The 17,556-nt window shown below is 38.1% G+C and overlaps 1 protein-coding gene across 3 annotated transcripts in view; it reads left to right on the top strand.

Moving 5' to 3' along the window:
* LOC131682379 (protein bunched, class 2/F/G isoform) overlaps positions 1-17,556 on the top strand; it is a 449,872-nt gene that overhangs the window by 334,427 nt on the left and 97,889 nt on the right. The window contains exon 4 of one of the 3 annotated variants that reach the window (XM_058963812.1): positions 15,812-15,887. The exons of the other annotated variants lie outside the window; for them this stretch is intronic. Within the exon in view, the coding sequence (XP_058819795.1) occupies positions 15,812-15,872 (61 nt within the window). The 3' untranslated portion in view covers positions 15,873-15,887. Of the gene's footprint in view, positions 1-15,811; positions 15,888-17,556 lie in introns of those variants that run through there. 3 annotated transcript variants of the gene reach the window in all.

Raw genomic sequence — 17,556 nt, 5'->3', positions numbered from 1 at the left:
ATTAACGATATCTGTAGTCGTATCAAGTCTGGGAAATTGCTATACGCGGACTATTTTAATATCTTCCGAACTATCCCTGCGAAGTAACTAGTTTGCTTACTTCAGGACATTATGAGTAGGGGAATTGTGGGAAAAACCGACACTGTGGGTAAAACCGACACCCCACAACATTTCCTAGAAATCAAATTTTTATTGATTTCATAATGATACATTATTATTAGTACGTTTATTTAGAGCATTTGAAGAAAAATTGGATTTATGTTGGTACGCCGAATGTAATAAAAATAAACAAAACATACGACAGCAGCGTTCATACTCGTCTGGATGTTAAATTTCGTTGGTTGATTTTAAGGTTTTAACCGAACAAAAGCTTTTCAAATCACCACATTTTTCACTACCTTTTATTATCGGCCTGTCCTACGATCAACTAGGTGCATTGAAGACGAGTTTGACAAATTCAATATTTTTAATCGCTTTTATAAAAAAATGTGCGCTGTTGGGGTAAAACCGACACCCTATGGTTAGGGTAAAACCGACACGCTGTTAAGATGGTTGTGTATATTTGCGATTCATTTCAAAATACTGGGGATCTTTGTGACACTTCAATTAGCCTATTAGAACACTATAGTATCAACAGAAATGCACAGAAATACTCTTATTGTGTTTATTTCTTGTAAGTCTCTTTAAAAATCGAAAATTGGAATTTTTGCTTATCTGATTCTATCGAAGCTGTTGCTATTTCTGCAAAAAGCTCATCAAACCGAATTTCTAGTGTTCTCTTGGTTTGTCATAGACGAACTTTATCACAATGAGACAGTGATCTTATGTGTACCCCAATAGATCGTTGATGATCAGAGTCCGAAAAATCAAATCTGAAAAAGATAGTTTTACTAAGAAGTGTGTGTGTCACTTATAAGTGAATGAATCCAATTAGCAGAACGTAGAACGCTTGCAAATCTTCTCTTACGAAATAATATGAAACTGGAGGTTGCAACGATGTGCGCAAGGATTATTTGGAAATACTCATCAATAAATAATCCTATAGCATAAAATACTCTTATTTATAGTACTACGCTTTCGAACTTTCTTCCCCTCACTACACGATGAAGCAATAAAAAGCACATATTAGCATCATACATACTCACACTTTATTATTCACGCATATATCTCATGTTTAATAAACATAAAGATTTTAATAAAGTGGAGAGAAAATAAATTAAAGGGGGTGTCGGTCTTACCCCTATAGGGTGTCGGTTTTACCCGCAGTGCCTACAAAAAGTCACTTTGTTTTCCAAGTTTTACAACCAATAATTTTTAATGAAATTAATTTTTTGAAGCGCTGAAAAAATTAAGTCTTGTTAAGAATTTTCTGAAGAAGAATTCTGCATAAAAACTATAATTTTATTGGTTTGGTGGCAACTTAGAAAAATTGTTAAGCTTAAGGTGTCGGTTTTAACCATAATTCCCCTACAGTCTACGAGGAAGAACAATTGAAAGTGTCAAATCGATCCGTGACTTGGGCTCTTCGATAGGAAGTTAAGCTTTTTCGACTATATCACCTTGACAACTTCTTAGGCTTACGGAATGCTTTACTGTGCCCTGATCAGAAGTATTCTGGAGTACGTTGTGCAAATGTGGGCACCATACCATGCCGTTCTCAATGTAACCGACTTGAACGTTACAAAGATATTTTGTGTGATTTACTCTTAGGAAGCTTCCATGAAATGATCCAATTATATTGCCTCCTCACGCCGATAGATGCATGCTGCTCGGTCTGCAGACTCTGGTGAATCGCCGTATCTTCCTGCAAAAAGTTTAGTGTTTTCGACTAGCTGTCAGGAAATGTCGATGGCACCGGTGGTTGAGTAGTAAGCGTGACCGCCACCTATTTCAGTTGGGCTGGGTTCAATCGTAACCGAGGTCGTTGAGATTTTTCTGAGGTAAAAAATTCATTGGTTATGTCTTCCTTCGGAAGGGAAGTAAAGTCGTTGGTCCTTGGTCCATGAGTTGATGGGTCGATATCTTGTTACTAACAAATATCCTCCTCCCGTGATACTTGTGAAGTTCGTAGTAGTATATACGGCCTCTAACAAAAGCAAGTATCGGACTAATATTCCTTCCCTTTCCTTCGGGTCTGGCTGGCGTCGGTATTGACCAATAAACACTTTAGTATTACCAGTAGTTGCGCTTTGAAAGATTTATGATCGTGCTTTTTGCGTTTTCGGAGGCAAGAAATTTTGTAAATCTCGCCGGCCATGATGTCACAGATGTCACAAGTGCACATGTTCTGATAAATCAGGATTTTCGAAGCGAATTTTTATAGCTTCTTCCGTTTGAAAGGGTCATTCGCAGCAATTCTGTCCTCACCCGTGAAATATTCCTGTCCCGGCAATTGCTCAAAATCCGCGTTGATGTAGTGTTTTTGAGCTCGTGCTTTTTCAGTATCCTGCTGCTGTTCGTCTCGATTTGAGAAGCTCTGAACCTTGTGCGCTTCCAATCCGAATCGTTTTTTTGGTCCTCTGGATGAAGCTTTGCGAAACATCAACTTTTTTGTCCGTCCAGAGTCGAAATGTTCGGATTCCGCTCGAAATGAGCAACCAGCACCCTGTCGGCTGTTTACGTGTTATTTCCGGTTTTCGTCTAGCTTCTGACATACTGTCCATTGTCATCCGTTCCTGGAACCTTTGGAAGACCCTTGAGACAGTTGAATGGTGTATGTCCATTAGTTTACTCAAAGCACGATACGACAACTCAGAATTTTGCACGTGGGAGCACAAAAACTTTTCACGAATGGTTTTTTGGTTTTCTTCCACCGCGACCGGAATCTCATTGACAACTGCAAAACTGTAACCGATTAATTCTAAAGAGAAACTGAACAAAATTTGGTTAATTTCGGTCAAATATGAAACAAGCTCCATAAGTTTGAAAGTGTCATAATAATTATCGACTCACCCTTTATTCTACTGAAATGTTCATCACTAATGTGAATTCAACGGAGATTAGTTTGAGAATAACGAATCTACTGAGCACGGAAATCTTAATGAACATTGAAGTAGTTGTTTTTAAGAGTTATGAAATATGACTGCAACTACAAATTGCCTACCAGTCCTTAGATTTTCACTTAATTCTTCGGTTGGAAAGACATTTTTCGTATTACTTGTCCTTATTCTGTTGTATATAAAAGTGTGTCCTCTATAATAATTTGTAGTCAACTTGCGCGTAAGATTCGTTGTCGATGACTACAAAATTCGATTTTTCAACAAACTTTATACGCCATTTCTATTTTTTCTATTCTCCGATCTGCTCGGGTATAAATTGGCAGAATTCAGACTTATTTCAACTGACGGGAAACTTTTGGAATTGCATTAGTGCATGAATTTTTCTGGATGGTATTTGAGCTTGAACTGTGACTGCTTCTCACCTCGATGGGTTCAATCTCAGTCGAGATAGTTGAAATTTTCTGAGGGGAAAAATCTTTGGACACGTTTTCATTTTGAAGTGAGGTACAATAATTTGTCTCGGTCCATGTGTTGATGGGCGACAATCTAGGGGCCAGTTGGTGGAATCGCCTCTCTGGCCATGCAGTGCGGACAGAGTTCGATGGAAAATAGATGTCAAGAATATTTTTTCTCACATTGCTGCAAAGGTTTTTGAAACTCAAAGTACACAAAAACTGATTTTTCACTTAGTAGATTACCCTGTCTGATATAAATGGATTCAAGAACTATTGAAGTATTTAAGATTAAAAGTTTGCTCTAGCTCGGTCGAATATAGTAGGTATAGGAATAAATCAAAAGAATTAAGAACAGTTCTACCCGTTTTGATTGTTTGTACGAAGTTTCTCACTGTAGAAGTTGTATGGATTAAACAGGGGACGATACTAAGACGCAGTGCCTAATCAAACTTTGGAGCTATACCATGGCAGTTGATTTCAAGTACTGCAATGTCTGTTCATGTGTTCGTGAGAGGGAGCATACAAACTTCCACTATATAAAGAATGCAGTACTGGTACTGTTCAAGAGTTTTGTCCTTGCAGAAACTATGATAAAATCGAGGTATGAGGTATACTCTCCGATCTAGCATTGGATACTAATGCGTATTCTATTAACATTGAATGTCGCAATATGTATAGGTGAAACTGGTTTGAGGTTTGGAGGAACTTCATCCTAAATGTTACCCGCGGTGTTTGTATGATAGGAATGTGGCAGAACCGATTTATCAATTGCTTCCTGACCCACAAACTAAAGTGCAATATAATATAATTGCACGACCCGATTAGAGTCTGACCTCAAATTGAAAACTTAACTTGATGTTGTGATGTTCGGCAAATGATTACTCAGGTTGTTGTCGTTTTGGTCGTTTTAACGGTTAAAAGATCAAAATGGAGAGCAGCAAACTTGTCCTATGACATCAAACAGAAAACTAATTCTGCTATCAATGAAAATAAATTGAAAGCTCATTGAGATGTTGAAATTTTTTTGATAGCATAATATATATTCACTTTGATGTTTCACCAAAGAAATATAAACATAGAAAATTCTTCTAAGAAACAAGAATAGCAAAATAAGATCAATATTTGATGTCATATTCAAAAAATCTAAAATTGATAGCAAAATAAGATTTCAATTTGATGTTATTATCAAAATATGATTTCTACTTGTTATTTTGATGTTCGACTTTGCTCGGGGACGCGCTTTGATACTTTGTACAACACATTGGTATTCCCCGTTATGATTTTGTTGCAATGTCATTTATAAATGCCAAATCTCTGCATATGCAGCACGCGCTGGCGCCATATAGTGATGGAATCCAGAATTATTCGGCATGCAACCTGGTAGGTTTTGATTTTATAAACAACTTTGCCAAAGACAATCAAAAACTGGAGATATTGTAGGTTGAAAAATTATCACGCGCGAGTGTACATGTTTCAAAATTTGTCAGGAATACCGGAGGATTAACAAATTTTAACTTACACTTGTCGTCAATATGCAGTATATTTTTAGGTATGTCGATCATAAAAAGCTAGAAAAAAATTATTTTGGGTTTGGTCACGAATTTGCTCCCGTTATTTTTCTATGCTACGATCAGTTCTATAAACACGCGATACACCACTGAAAGCCTTGCACAGAATAGTTCCTGCACTGCAAACCAAACCAGCATACGGTTTTCAATCTCATCTGCTAGACCACCAAAGGTTTCTCAATCAGTAATATTGCTGCTCTGACAATAACGTGTGGGCCTTCAGCAACGACCTTATCCAGCACCTCCAAACTAATAGCTATCACAGTACCAACGAATAAAACAGTCTTGGGCAGAAGACAAATATTCAATCGTAGCCCGTAACAACAAAAAGGCAACTAAATTCTTCAACAATAAAAAACGATTACCACGCACAGAGCCATGTCAATTATAAAGCAGGCAATCACTGAACTATTTACGTTTCAGTTTAACATTTCAGCTGTGTAAAGAGGATAGTGGATGCGTTGACTAATCATGGGTAACTTAAGCAGCATTCTTCCCTAGGAAAAAATGGCTTAAATCCAATTTATGCGAAAGGGCACAAAACCTAACTTTAATTATATTCGGAATCAGAAAAACGAGACTGACTGAGTTAAGAGTCTTGAACATGACAGTTTAGTTTCTCCTAGCTGTATGTTTCATTGTCTATTAAAGTATTTGCGTCTAAGAGTTGTTAAATATTACCGCTAGTACAAATTGCTTGTCAATCTGTAGTTTTTTACCAATTTTTTCGTTTAAAAAGGAGGTTTCATAGTAGTTTCTCTTATCGTGCTGTATAAAACGTGGCCCCCAACAATGATTGTTAGTCAATTTTTACGTAAAATTCGTCGTGCTGGACTTCACAATTCGAGTTCACACCAAGTATTGTAGCGCATAGTTTCCCATGTTCGACAAATGCTCAAACACTTTCAATACACGTTTATCTAAACGAGCGGCGAAACGATTCCCCACTCCCCGCCCTCTTTTCGACTTATCCAGGAATCAGTAATCCTCACTAAATTTTGTAATCATTTGTACGGCCTTTCCACTCACATCTTATATTACAGTGAACTTCTTAAATTTCAATCCGTGTTATGTGAAACCAAAGCCATTCTGTTGAGAGATGATTCAAAAGTAATATTTACCTAGAGATGCTGAGAGTTAAAAATAAATAACAAGGCCCAACTGTAAACATTGACCAACGAATTGGCAGTCGTTTTTTATTTGTTTCGTCATCTTCGGGAAATAGAACTGTAACTATATTGTTTTGTGAGTGCCTAAAAAATAAACGAACTGAATATAAAATATTATCTTGTGAAATTTGACAAATTTGAGTAGGTTACTAGGCTGCCTATATAGTCATATTTTTAATCAAAATCAAACTTTTTTTCTTCAGCCGTTTCGGTTTGTTCGGGACTTTTTTCGTGGATTCGACAATTGTTGTTTCTTTGTTGCCTGATTCGTTGTTCTAGAATAGTGTTGAGTGAACCGTATTACGAGGTAGAATAGACGAGCGCTTCGATTCTGAAAAAAAAATGAAGACGATCGAAACAGATGAGCCTAAAACCAAATGACAATCGATTGTCGTACAACAACAAATCGGACAGCAGCACTACAATTATCGAATTTTTGAAAAAGGTCCCAAGCGGACCGAAGCGTCGGACAAATACAAAATATTTTCTCTTTCTTTAAGAATAAGATTGCTTAGCCAGACACCTAACCTACAAACTGGAAACAGTCGACTCCAGTTCAAAAATCGCATTTGAATAAACAACGTGAAAATTTTTTTTGACTCTTTGAAGCACTGTGATTAAAGTGCGTGACTAGCCGAGCAAATTCTTATGAGTTCAAACACCATACAACCACATAAAAATACCATTAATATGGTCCGTGCCAAATTCCACAACCATCAAGACACCATAAAATGGTCTCAAAACCCCATGAATATACCAAAATATGGTTTTTATATGGGATCTTCCGGACCATCGGGCATGAAGCTAAATTTGGCCAAAATAGTGCTTTTTTCATTATATTGCTCCAAAAACAGCAAATGATCTGTTGTTACGAAAATTTCATTTTGCTTTCCGCCGGTACAGATTGCTGGCCAAATAAGATGTTGCTATAATTTCGTGATCACCCTTGTCTGCTGCTAAGCTGATTGTCAGTTAAACATAGTAAAACATCAACAAAACACTAAACACTAGGCATAACGAAAAGCAATTTTATCTCCTGGTTTGATGTCTATGTATATAGTACCACACTCGAACCACTGATGACTTTTGTGAATATGAATAATATGAAACAAGCTATAGCATGTTAAAGAGCTTTCAAACTCTGAATATTTAACTTTTTTTGCTGCGTTATATCTGCTACCACAGGTTTTGGAAACTATTTTTGTCAAGCCAATTAACGCAAGTACCCGAATCACTGACATCTTTCAAGAAGTTAATATAAATCTATATGAAATTGTCGGTATATGATTATTTTAGACATTTCAGAAAGAAGTCATTCATATATAATAGAAAAATTATCGGTTGCAGGTGGCTGCCCTTTGGAGCTTCGGAGAGAGTTGTAAATGTGAAGGCAACTAAGTTTCGGATTTTTAAGGTCCATTTCTCGGGACGTAGTCGGGCATGGTCGAACATATCTATTTGAAAAAAGGTCCAAAGAAATTGATCCCAATGTGAATGATTGGAAGAACACTTCCAACAATTCGTACATATTCCAAATCGGTTTGACCTCGCGCGGATTTAACGCGGTTAGCGTTTTTCTTAAAAACTCTTGAATTATACCGGAGCCTTATTCAGAAAATTAAGAAGTTTGTTTAAATGCTTCGATCCTGCTAACTTCAAAAAGCCTTTCAGGTGGGGGCTTGAACATTCGACGTCTGGCTTAAGAGACCGTCACCTAATCATCTGTAATGTCAGATCAGGGTTTAAGATTTACTGTGTACTAAATCCAAACCTTGCCAACCTTTAGCCAATCATTACGAACTTGCTCAGCTTCCAACTGTTAAAAAGTGGCACACAGTTCTCCCAGCTCTTCGTTGCTTCTCAAATCAAATGTTGACCCGGATACCGACAGCGTCACGTTGCTACATCTCAAAGCGGCATTGTACGCAGCAGGTACGGATGCGCACCATCATTCATTACCCGTTACAATTAATTCATATTTTTTTTCGGATTCTGTTTTGCTATTAGAAGATACCGCGGGAAAGGTGTGAAGTTTTTCATTGCATAAAAAAATCGTAACACAACGCCGCACAGACTCGGTCAGTCAGTCAGTCCGTTGAGTTGCGGAAAAACTTATACATCATCCACCGGTTTCCCCGGGCATTTACCCACCCCGTGAGGAAAAACGATCATTACAACTAATTCCTTTTTAAAAATTCAACGAAATAAAATGAAGCCACAATAGTGGAGCTCCAACACATTATGCAATTCCGTGGAGGTACACCGCGAACTGGCACATAACCAGGCAAAAGCAGCTGGCTCAAAGGCTGAACATATTTTTGTGCCGATTGCAGGGGTATACCTGGCACACGAGAAAAAGAAGAGCACGAAGAGTTGAGTAAATGCACATAAAAATTCCAGCTAGTTATGCTCAAGTGATTTTGTGAGACTTTGTACTAAATGGGCACGGGTGCGATAGCCGAAAGGCTAGTTTCCATAAGCTTCAATCGATGAAGCGCGGAATTTGTTGTCAGCTGAGTCGAGATCTTTCGATTTCCGCCCTCACGTTTCTAAACTAATTAGCAATGCTTATACTTTGCATGCGAAGAGCCGCCAGCACATCGCGTTTAGCAATGCTATCGAAGCCTCACTTGCAAGAAGATAGCAAATGGGCGGCATCAACGCGAATCGTGCGGGGTTCGGTGCCCTGATGCATGACCAATTATTTCGTGGCATGAATAGCGATTCTAAGTTGTGTGTTGATAAAAATCGTAACAATGATGCGTAATTTATTGCAGCTGTTTTCGATCAGATTACGACCCACATCGCGAAACCAGGTTATAGAAGCTAGTTAGGCGTGGCTCGGTGTGGACGCAATCTTTTCCAGGATTCCAGCGGAACAGGAGCTGGTGTCTCAATAAATCTTCGATGTTTTTGATCACACCTGTAACTGACTTCTCAATCATACGAAAAACTGCCCGACAAATAAATTCGGCGCCAGTCTAAAAGTTTCTTCCCAATTTTCCTGCATGCTTAATCATATTTCGCTAGACGCCAGACCTGTAGACAGACCGTGACCGGTGCGATAGTGAGAACACTTTTCCGGGCCACTTGGCGAAAACATAAATTTAAAAAATTAATTCGTTTCCTACCACTCTTCGCTATCCATTTCTCTTCTTTTCCCGAGACACTCGCGTCATAAAAGATCAATTCGCCAAGCAGTGTTCGGTAACAGAAAATGATCGAACATGCTAACTCAGCGTGTTTCTTCCACATGGAAGCGGCTAAGTGTCGGATGGATTTTGAATCACCTGTCTCAATCGTCGTGACCAGTGTTTGTCACCGGTGGTTAAAGTTTATGGGTAGATTAATTCTGTCACGCGGTTAACATTGATGGTGGAAATGGTTCTCTGGATGACTGAAGATGTGTTATTTATCGCGCTAAGCGTGGGGTAAAGCGGATAGATTTTTCGCATTAGTTTCAGTTCGTAGAAGATCTGTGACGGTGAAACTATTTAATTTCGTCATATCTTTGGCTGTCATTTATTGAAAGCAAACAACGACAACGGATTCGGCCAATTAATTACATGTGAATAGTGGCCGAAGTGGCAATGTTTCTCCTAGTAGGAAAAATTTTTAGTATATTTTACCGGTCGTCAACAATCTAAACTTTTTAGTTAAATGTTTGAAGTTTTTTTCGTTAATTACTTAAAAGTGTGCCATCCGAACCTTCATTTTATTCATTTAATCAAATGTAGCGGATGATTTTTGACGAATGCAAACACTCATGTTGAAGTCTTGCTCAAAAGCTTGATTTTGACCTAGCTTAGACGATTCAACTTTGATGTGTCAACTTTGAGTTGCTTTTCATTGCTAAATTCGCCGTGACGCAAATAATTTGGAAGGCGATTCGCAGCTGCGGTTACAAATAGCGGGTGGTTGTCATAAAAATTGCATAAATTTGGCGTTAAGTCAGATGGAGTGTGTATCTACAACTACTTTGATTCTTTGAGAATTTGCCGAAATTAATCAGCCGGAATATGCTACAGTGGTAATTCGTCAACAGCATCGATTTAGTGGGAATAGGTCATTTTGTCCAATTGTCCTAAGCTCAGCTAAATTAAGCTATTGTAAATGGGAGATGATTGTTATGGGATAAAATGGTTGATCGGAAAGGGAATGACATAAAAGCTCGTGATTCTCTTGGGAGTTTAACAGATTAAAATTAAACTGAAAAAACCTGCTATAAAACATCTAAATAGTATTTTTGGTGCTACAAAACTGAAAACTAAGGTTTATTTTTATTGCAGAATTAGTAGTTTTATTAAATTCACAAAAAATCGTTAGTATTTTTGTGATTTTTTTTTATCACGATAACGATATCAAAGCATTGTTACAAAATATTTCTAGAAATGATGATCAGAATCTTGCCCCTACATCAACACTGTGGGCTGGAGTTTTAGGAACGGAATTGTTTCCGCTTGGTTGACACTATTAAAGAACATTTTTAGCTATTTTCTTTGATCACATCATATTGAATGACAAATTGAACAAATTTACTCGAACCTTAAGAATAGATTCCTAGACATTAGATCATAACGAATATATTGGATCGTAAAACATATTTACTGAAACGGCGTACTCCATCACCTGGGGAAGAAGTTCACAAAACCATGATAACGTAAGCAAAATTTTCAGAGCGCTGTGAATATGTGTGAGAAGCTGGCAGGTCGAGTAATAAGGAAGAATATTATTTTGCGTTCCTCAAAATTTGCATTACTAGAGGAAATACAAAGATCTCATAAGAGGTGGATTACACTGAAAATTTACAAATCTTCAGATAACAACAGCTTGTACATTGGAGTGAGATTGATTTAATCGTTAATAAATAGGATGAAGATAAGCGGCTCAAGGTAGCTTCCTTGAGGAACACCGGATGAGATTTTGTAGTATATAAATAACTTTCAATTGCACAAAAAACCATTTTTAAAGTTTGAAGTATAATAACTTGAAGCTAATAGATAGTTGAAACAATTCAGGGAAGATAATTTGCGCCTCTATCTATTCTGTATTAATCTCTCAAATGTTACGAGGATCGGTTGACTATATTGAAAGTATTTTCTGAAAAACCGCCATAAGTGTGTATTGATGACAAAATTTGTATGACTTGTCATAATTGTGCATGGCAAATTGTTCATGCAAATAGAGTATCAATTAATTTGGTGTATAAATATTCGGTAAAATGCATTTTAAAGGAAATTGGTCAAGGAATCTAGAAAAATAATAATATTTGGTTGCAGTGTTGCCAAATATGTAATATTTTCAGTTCAAAAGTAAAACTGCATTTTTCTCGCAATGCATGTATCATTCTTTTGAATATTATTATGTCATTATGTTCCTGTAACATTTTTACACCTAAAATCATCTAAAACTTCAATATAACTTAAACCTATCCCAAGATTCAGTGAATCAAAAAGCAGTATTACAGTGATTATATCACAGAAACTTGGGATACGATTATTTTCTTTTTAGTTAAGCTACATTGTGATCAATTTTAGTACTTAACTTGGCGACATTTGTTATCTACTGCCATGGTCAAATAATATACAATGGTGGTTTTGGGCCAAATTTTCTCAGGCACCCTTCTTTTATTGCTATATTTTTAATTAGATCCATGCTAACACTCACTAACACAAATTGCTTATTCTCTCATATACACTCACAATCTCTCATTCCAAAGTACAAACGTGGCCTTCGCGATAACACAAACCTGGTCACAAATGCGAACGCCCGCGATCTCGCCAACATTCAAACACCCTGGTAATTAAGTGAACATTTGCAACTAAAAGTTTACTAACGCGCATCTACTCACCGCTCGCGCAATCATGAATCGGTCACGTCCGGAAGTCTCTACCCTCGATCCTAGCAACCCAAACTCATGCCTTTAGTTGGACCAATAGAAATCATCGATCATTGAAGAACACGCGAATATGCGAATGGCACACGGTCATAATATAGAATTTATACACGCGAAGTTACATACACGTTAGCACACGCGACATACAAACGCACACACGACCGAACACGTTAACGTACAAATGCTCGAGTCCTTCGTGATGATACACGTGATCGCGAAGTCCCTACGACAACACATACCGGAGCCGTACAATGAATATCACATTCAGAATCACGACCCGCTGCAATTGGTCTAAAGAAGTGTTTTAGTGGGCACCATTGCCTGTCTCGTCTGCAATTTTAGTGTGTGATTTTGATGGGCAGCCCTTTCGAGAACCTAGCTCTACAGCTCCAGTAGGACAACTCTCCAAAAAAGTAACAAAGATATTGGAGTCACACTTTTCCTGAGCCAAGATATCTTAATATTTTGTCGTGGTAGCTCATCTTTTTGCAAAAGAGCGCTAAGAGTGTCTTTCAAAGGATTTAGATTTTCCGAGCACTGTTTGTACGCGAAGCATGGTAATAGATCATGTGTACTTTCCCCACAATAGGCACGCTTTTCAGCATTCCTAATCCAGCTACCACCAAGCATTGGTATATGCTGTAAGGTAGCATATTATTTGCAGCTTTGATGTTTCTTGCAGTATCTTGGCATTTTGTAAATATTGTTAATCAGTATTCAAAATTTATTTAAAAACTTCTTGTTAGTAAACAGCATTTTGAATGCACAACAGTGGTAAAAGGAATTGTATCGGTAGTACACTAATGCGGGCGTATATTTTGCCAAAAGAGGCATTTAAATAGCATTCAAAACTAGTCGATGATCACGCCGTCAATCTCGATTTTGTGGGCGGGGATGCAGACTCGGTAGTCCTTTATAAAATACTTTCCAGTAATGTCAGCTTTCTGCTGTAAATAGGATCTGGGTGCACTTTCCGTCGCGGCTGAATATTTCTGTGCCAGTTCTTTGGTCTTTCTCAGGCGATTTTTTTTTATGCACGGTACTAGAGCTTGACAAAAAGTGAAAAATTGAGGAGACAGAAATAAAAAAAAATTAAAGACGAGTGATGCGATAAGACTAGATAATACCGATTCCGCAGGGCAAAACCGATAACAAATGGCAAAACGAATGCGTGAAAACTTTTAACAGCAGAAGATCATTAAAACAACCTTTCTTTATTTGCTTGTTCAATAAAAAAAATGTCGTGCGTCCCATTGAAGTAGGAAGCTGATTTGTCCAAAGTCTCTCGTGCATAAATAAACTCTGGAAGTTTCGTAAAAATAGGAGCAAATCGACACATACAATGAAGCATTTTTTAGAAAAAACAATGCTTTGAAAAATGTTCCCCAATTTAATCAAAATCAATCAAATATATAAAAGAACTAAAAATCAATGCTTTTCATAATTGACATTAAAAATTCCGAAATCCGCCAACTCAAAATAATAAAAACGTTTTCAAATTACAAAGAAAAGTAAAATCAGTAATCTGAAAAATAAGAAATAAAAGGTTTTGTTTTATTTAATTTTATAAGAATTTAGATTTCTTGCCAATCAAACCGAAAAAATACGACAATCTAAACAATCACAAATTATAAAATGAAATCATTAAAGGTTGACATTCGTGAGAAATAAATTAGGTTAAATCCATTTGGCGCCTGATCAGTAAAATACTGGATTACCGTTTCGACTTTGTCTCATCAATATCACGGCAGCCGCTTTGGCCATACAAATAGACGGTAAATCCAAGAAGCAAACACTACTTTTGTTCGACTGACCATGGATTATGTGCCATTGGAACAGAGCCTATGAGTGCATAATTGCAGTTTGGGCTAGCAAGTCAATGTGCTGCATTTTTCACTATACTGGTTGGTACTGATGAGACGAAGTTGACGCGTTTAACTGTGACTTATTTAATTAACATTTAAAATAGTTTAATTGTTAGTCATTGAAATCTTACGCTGCACAATTTCTGATTCTGAGCTGGAATTGTCTAACTGCGCTTCGACATTGCTGTCTTGTAGCATAATCGAGAATGCGTATCGCTGCAGTGGATAACTTTCCTGGCAAAAATGCTGTCATTTCCGCGAAAAAATGCTTTCGGTGGTTTGCATTCCCGCCGTTTTGTTTGTTATTTTTCCAATCAATTTTCTGTTTCCTATCTGCAAACTGATTTAAATTATTTATTTCCCACCTCTGCTGTTCACACAAGCAAGACATCCGTCTAGCCCCAGGCTACTCCTGTCGCTGTAGGTTGACGTCGGCAACAGGACACCACCGCCGAGAAAGAGAGTGAGAAAGAATAGCAAAAACAAACTTTGCCAGTGATTCACGCAATCGCCGTGTAGCCATGTGGATTAACAACTTTGTTTTTAAATTCTTCGCAAACAGAATGCGGTCGCCAGCGGAAACCGAACGCCGTCGCTTGGAAAAGATTTCGGATTGGTTCAGGAAGCAGAAATTCCTGCCGCGGGGACAAGATGGCAGCATGAAACTTGGAGGGGGTGCGAACTGTCGTGTTCATTTCGAATTTTGTTTACTCGACGTGGAGCCGCCAGTTTTTCCCGAAGTGGTCTCCGTGGAATGGCAATAAATATTGTCTTTTCAGGGGAAACGTGTTCTCCGATGGTTTCTCTGAAAACAATTTCTTCGACCGACCATGCCGGCGATTTTTCTTTTCTTTGCTATTATATGTATGGTTGAATCTACAGACATGTGCCGGTATCGATTTCAGAGCCGCAGGAAACATGCAATTTCATAGCGCACAAAGACCGCATCGCATGTCCGGTTTGTAGTCAGATGACATGTGCATGGTTGCACTGAGGTGTTGTCGGAGCCCTTCGGCCCATGGCCAGCGTTTGCCTTTAGTATTAAAATATTCAAACGCAAGGTCAGTCTTTATTGTATATCAATGGCGGAGGCGAGGCGATATGTGTTGCGCTTTCAATGCTGTGGTCCTGAAAATGATCCAACAAGCCTATTTGCTTTTTTCAACAGACTGACACTACGTCATCCTTGGTACTTATATTTACATAGCGCTTTGAAGGTGAAACGGGGGTGTCAGTTGAAAATTGCTTTGTGAAACCAGTTCTCCGAGAACGCACTCGCTTGCTCGCTAGCTGGCTGTATGAGGTGTAATGAAATGTCAGAGGTCAAGTGATTGCTGTCATGATGAAAATGTGGTTGGCCTGACGTGGGTCGTTCGAGTTCGGCTTTAGGGTGTGGGTGGTGAGGATTTGTAGGTCAACTGGAGAGTGTGTTCCAGTGGAGTTGTTGCTAGTGTTCAACGTAGTTACTTTTGATGGACTTCTTGTAAGTCGGTAGCATACGAAATACTGAAAAAAACGTGGCGAAGATGTTCCAGTTGACGAAGGAAAGTTAGTTTTTTTTTTTAATGAAGCCGCAGTCACTTCAGAAGCAGTGAATATCCACATATTTTCCAGATTCTTTTTTTTTTTTTTTTTTTGAAAATCGAGGTTTTCAGGTCAAGTGTTCAGAAAGTGGGTTGACGTTACGATTTCTTAATTAGCTCGCAATCATAATTATTTTGTCCTATACTTTTTATGTTGTAACGACATTTATTTCTATATTCAATTCTCTAATACATATGTTCACCTTATGTACTAAATGTAATTATTACTAACTAGAATGCTTATTCTAACGAATTATATTCCTTCTCTATTTTCAGGTATGTATTTCCGGTGACCGAATTATGGCAGACGGTTAAGTATGACTTGCTAATTATATAGTCGAAGAGGTAAATTGGAGATCTGGCATTGGTCTGCTGTCTCCTAATGAAATTATTTTGCTAGCTACGGGCTGAAAATTAATTGGTTTCTAACCAAGTGTATTGAAAAGAGAACAATGGTATATAAAATTGAATTTGAAGAATCTAAATTCTTAAATTGAATAATTTAAATCCAATAGAGTGTAACCTAGGGCATTGTGAAAAAGCACTCATTTCTGAATTCTCGATCCACCGCACTTTATATTATGACAAATGTCAAAGTAAGCTCAGATGCCAAATTTCACAACATTCGGACTATTTTAGACTCCCGCCCATTTCGTCTGAAGTGTTTGACATTGGCGCAACATTGGGAAAATTTGAGGAAAAATATATCAAATACTATAACTTTTGAAGTAGCTCTCCAAAAGTTACAGTTCATGTTTTGCCTTTCTCATATAAAGAAGGGCTATGCAATCACTGCAAAAATCGATTTTTCAACCGAGGCCCGGAGTGCCGAGTGTCATATACCATTTGATTCAGTTTGTCGAGATCGGCAAATGTCTGTGTGTGTACGTATGTGTGTGTATGTGTGTGTCATTTAAACTCACAATTTTCTCAGAGAAGGCTGAACCGATTTTCACAAACTTAGTTTCATCTGAAAGATATAACGCTCCCGTAGCAGCTTGCTATGAAATTTTTAGTTGATCCGACTTCTGGTTCCGGAGTTACGGGTTGAAGAGTTCGGTCACACAGCAAATTCCCATATAAACTGGCACAACCATGATGTCCAAATGACGTAAAGCATATTAAAATGAGTTCAACATTACTCTAGTTTGCTGGTCTGGATCACTAAAGATAAATCAAAGCAGCTTTGACGACATTGGCCACCTATGACGGTTCATGATGCCTCCGGGGAACTCGCCAAGTTCCTAAGCAAATATCGCACCTATTACCCAGCGAATTCTCTACCAATTTTTACAAACTTGATTTCCAATGAAAGATACAGTAATGCCATTAACTGCTGCTGAATTTGATTTGGTTCTGACTCTTGGTTCCGGAGTTACCGGTTGGTTGGTAAGGTTGCACTGGAATTTCCCATATAAATCGGTACAATCGTAACACCGCAGAGGCTAAAAACTATTGAAATGGTCACCAAATTACTTCGATTCGCACGTCTAGATCACTGATTGCCAATCAAACATTCTTTGGATATATTGTCCACTATCGACGATTCCGGAAATCCCGGATTCCGGGCATATTCCCCAATTTAAGTCACATCGGTTCTTCGGTGATGACTGAACCGATGTTCTCAAACCAAGTCTCAAATGAAAGGCAACATTTGCGGTTGAGTATTGTGTCGCCACTCAGCACTCCCCCTCCCCACCCTTGCCCTCACACCTCGCTCCTTCATCACTCCTGTCCCTTTGGAACACCCTCACATCCGCATTTCCTTCATCCACCTCGTATACCGAAATAAGATGAAGGATTTCTGACGCATCCTCCACTCCCATTCTACTAAACACCCACCCGCTCCACTTCCAAACCCATTCCACCGGTATTTCAAAATATAACCACATGAAGATAATATTGAACTTATGTTGATCAAGTTAATTAAATATTAGGGGAGCCCGGGGCTAGTTGGTGGTTGGGGTAAGTTGGCGGAATCCCTTTGTCTTCGTTTTTATTAGACATATAGCGCTACCTCT

This window comes from Topomyia yanbarensis, chromosome 2 (assembly GCF_030247195.1).
Source record: "Topomyia yanbarensis strain Yona2022 chromosome 2, ASM3024719v1, whole genome shotgun sequence".
In the NCBI taxonomy this organism is placed as follows: Eukaryota; Metazoa; Arthropoda; class Insecta; order Diptera; family Culicidae; genus Topomyia; species Topomyia yanbarensis.
The sequence above is the reverse complement of the archived record's forward strand: the minus strand, read 5'-3'. Positions and strand labels throughout refer to the sequence as shown.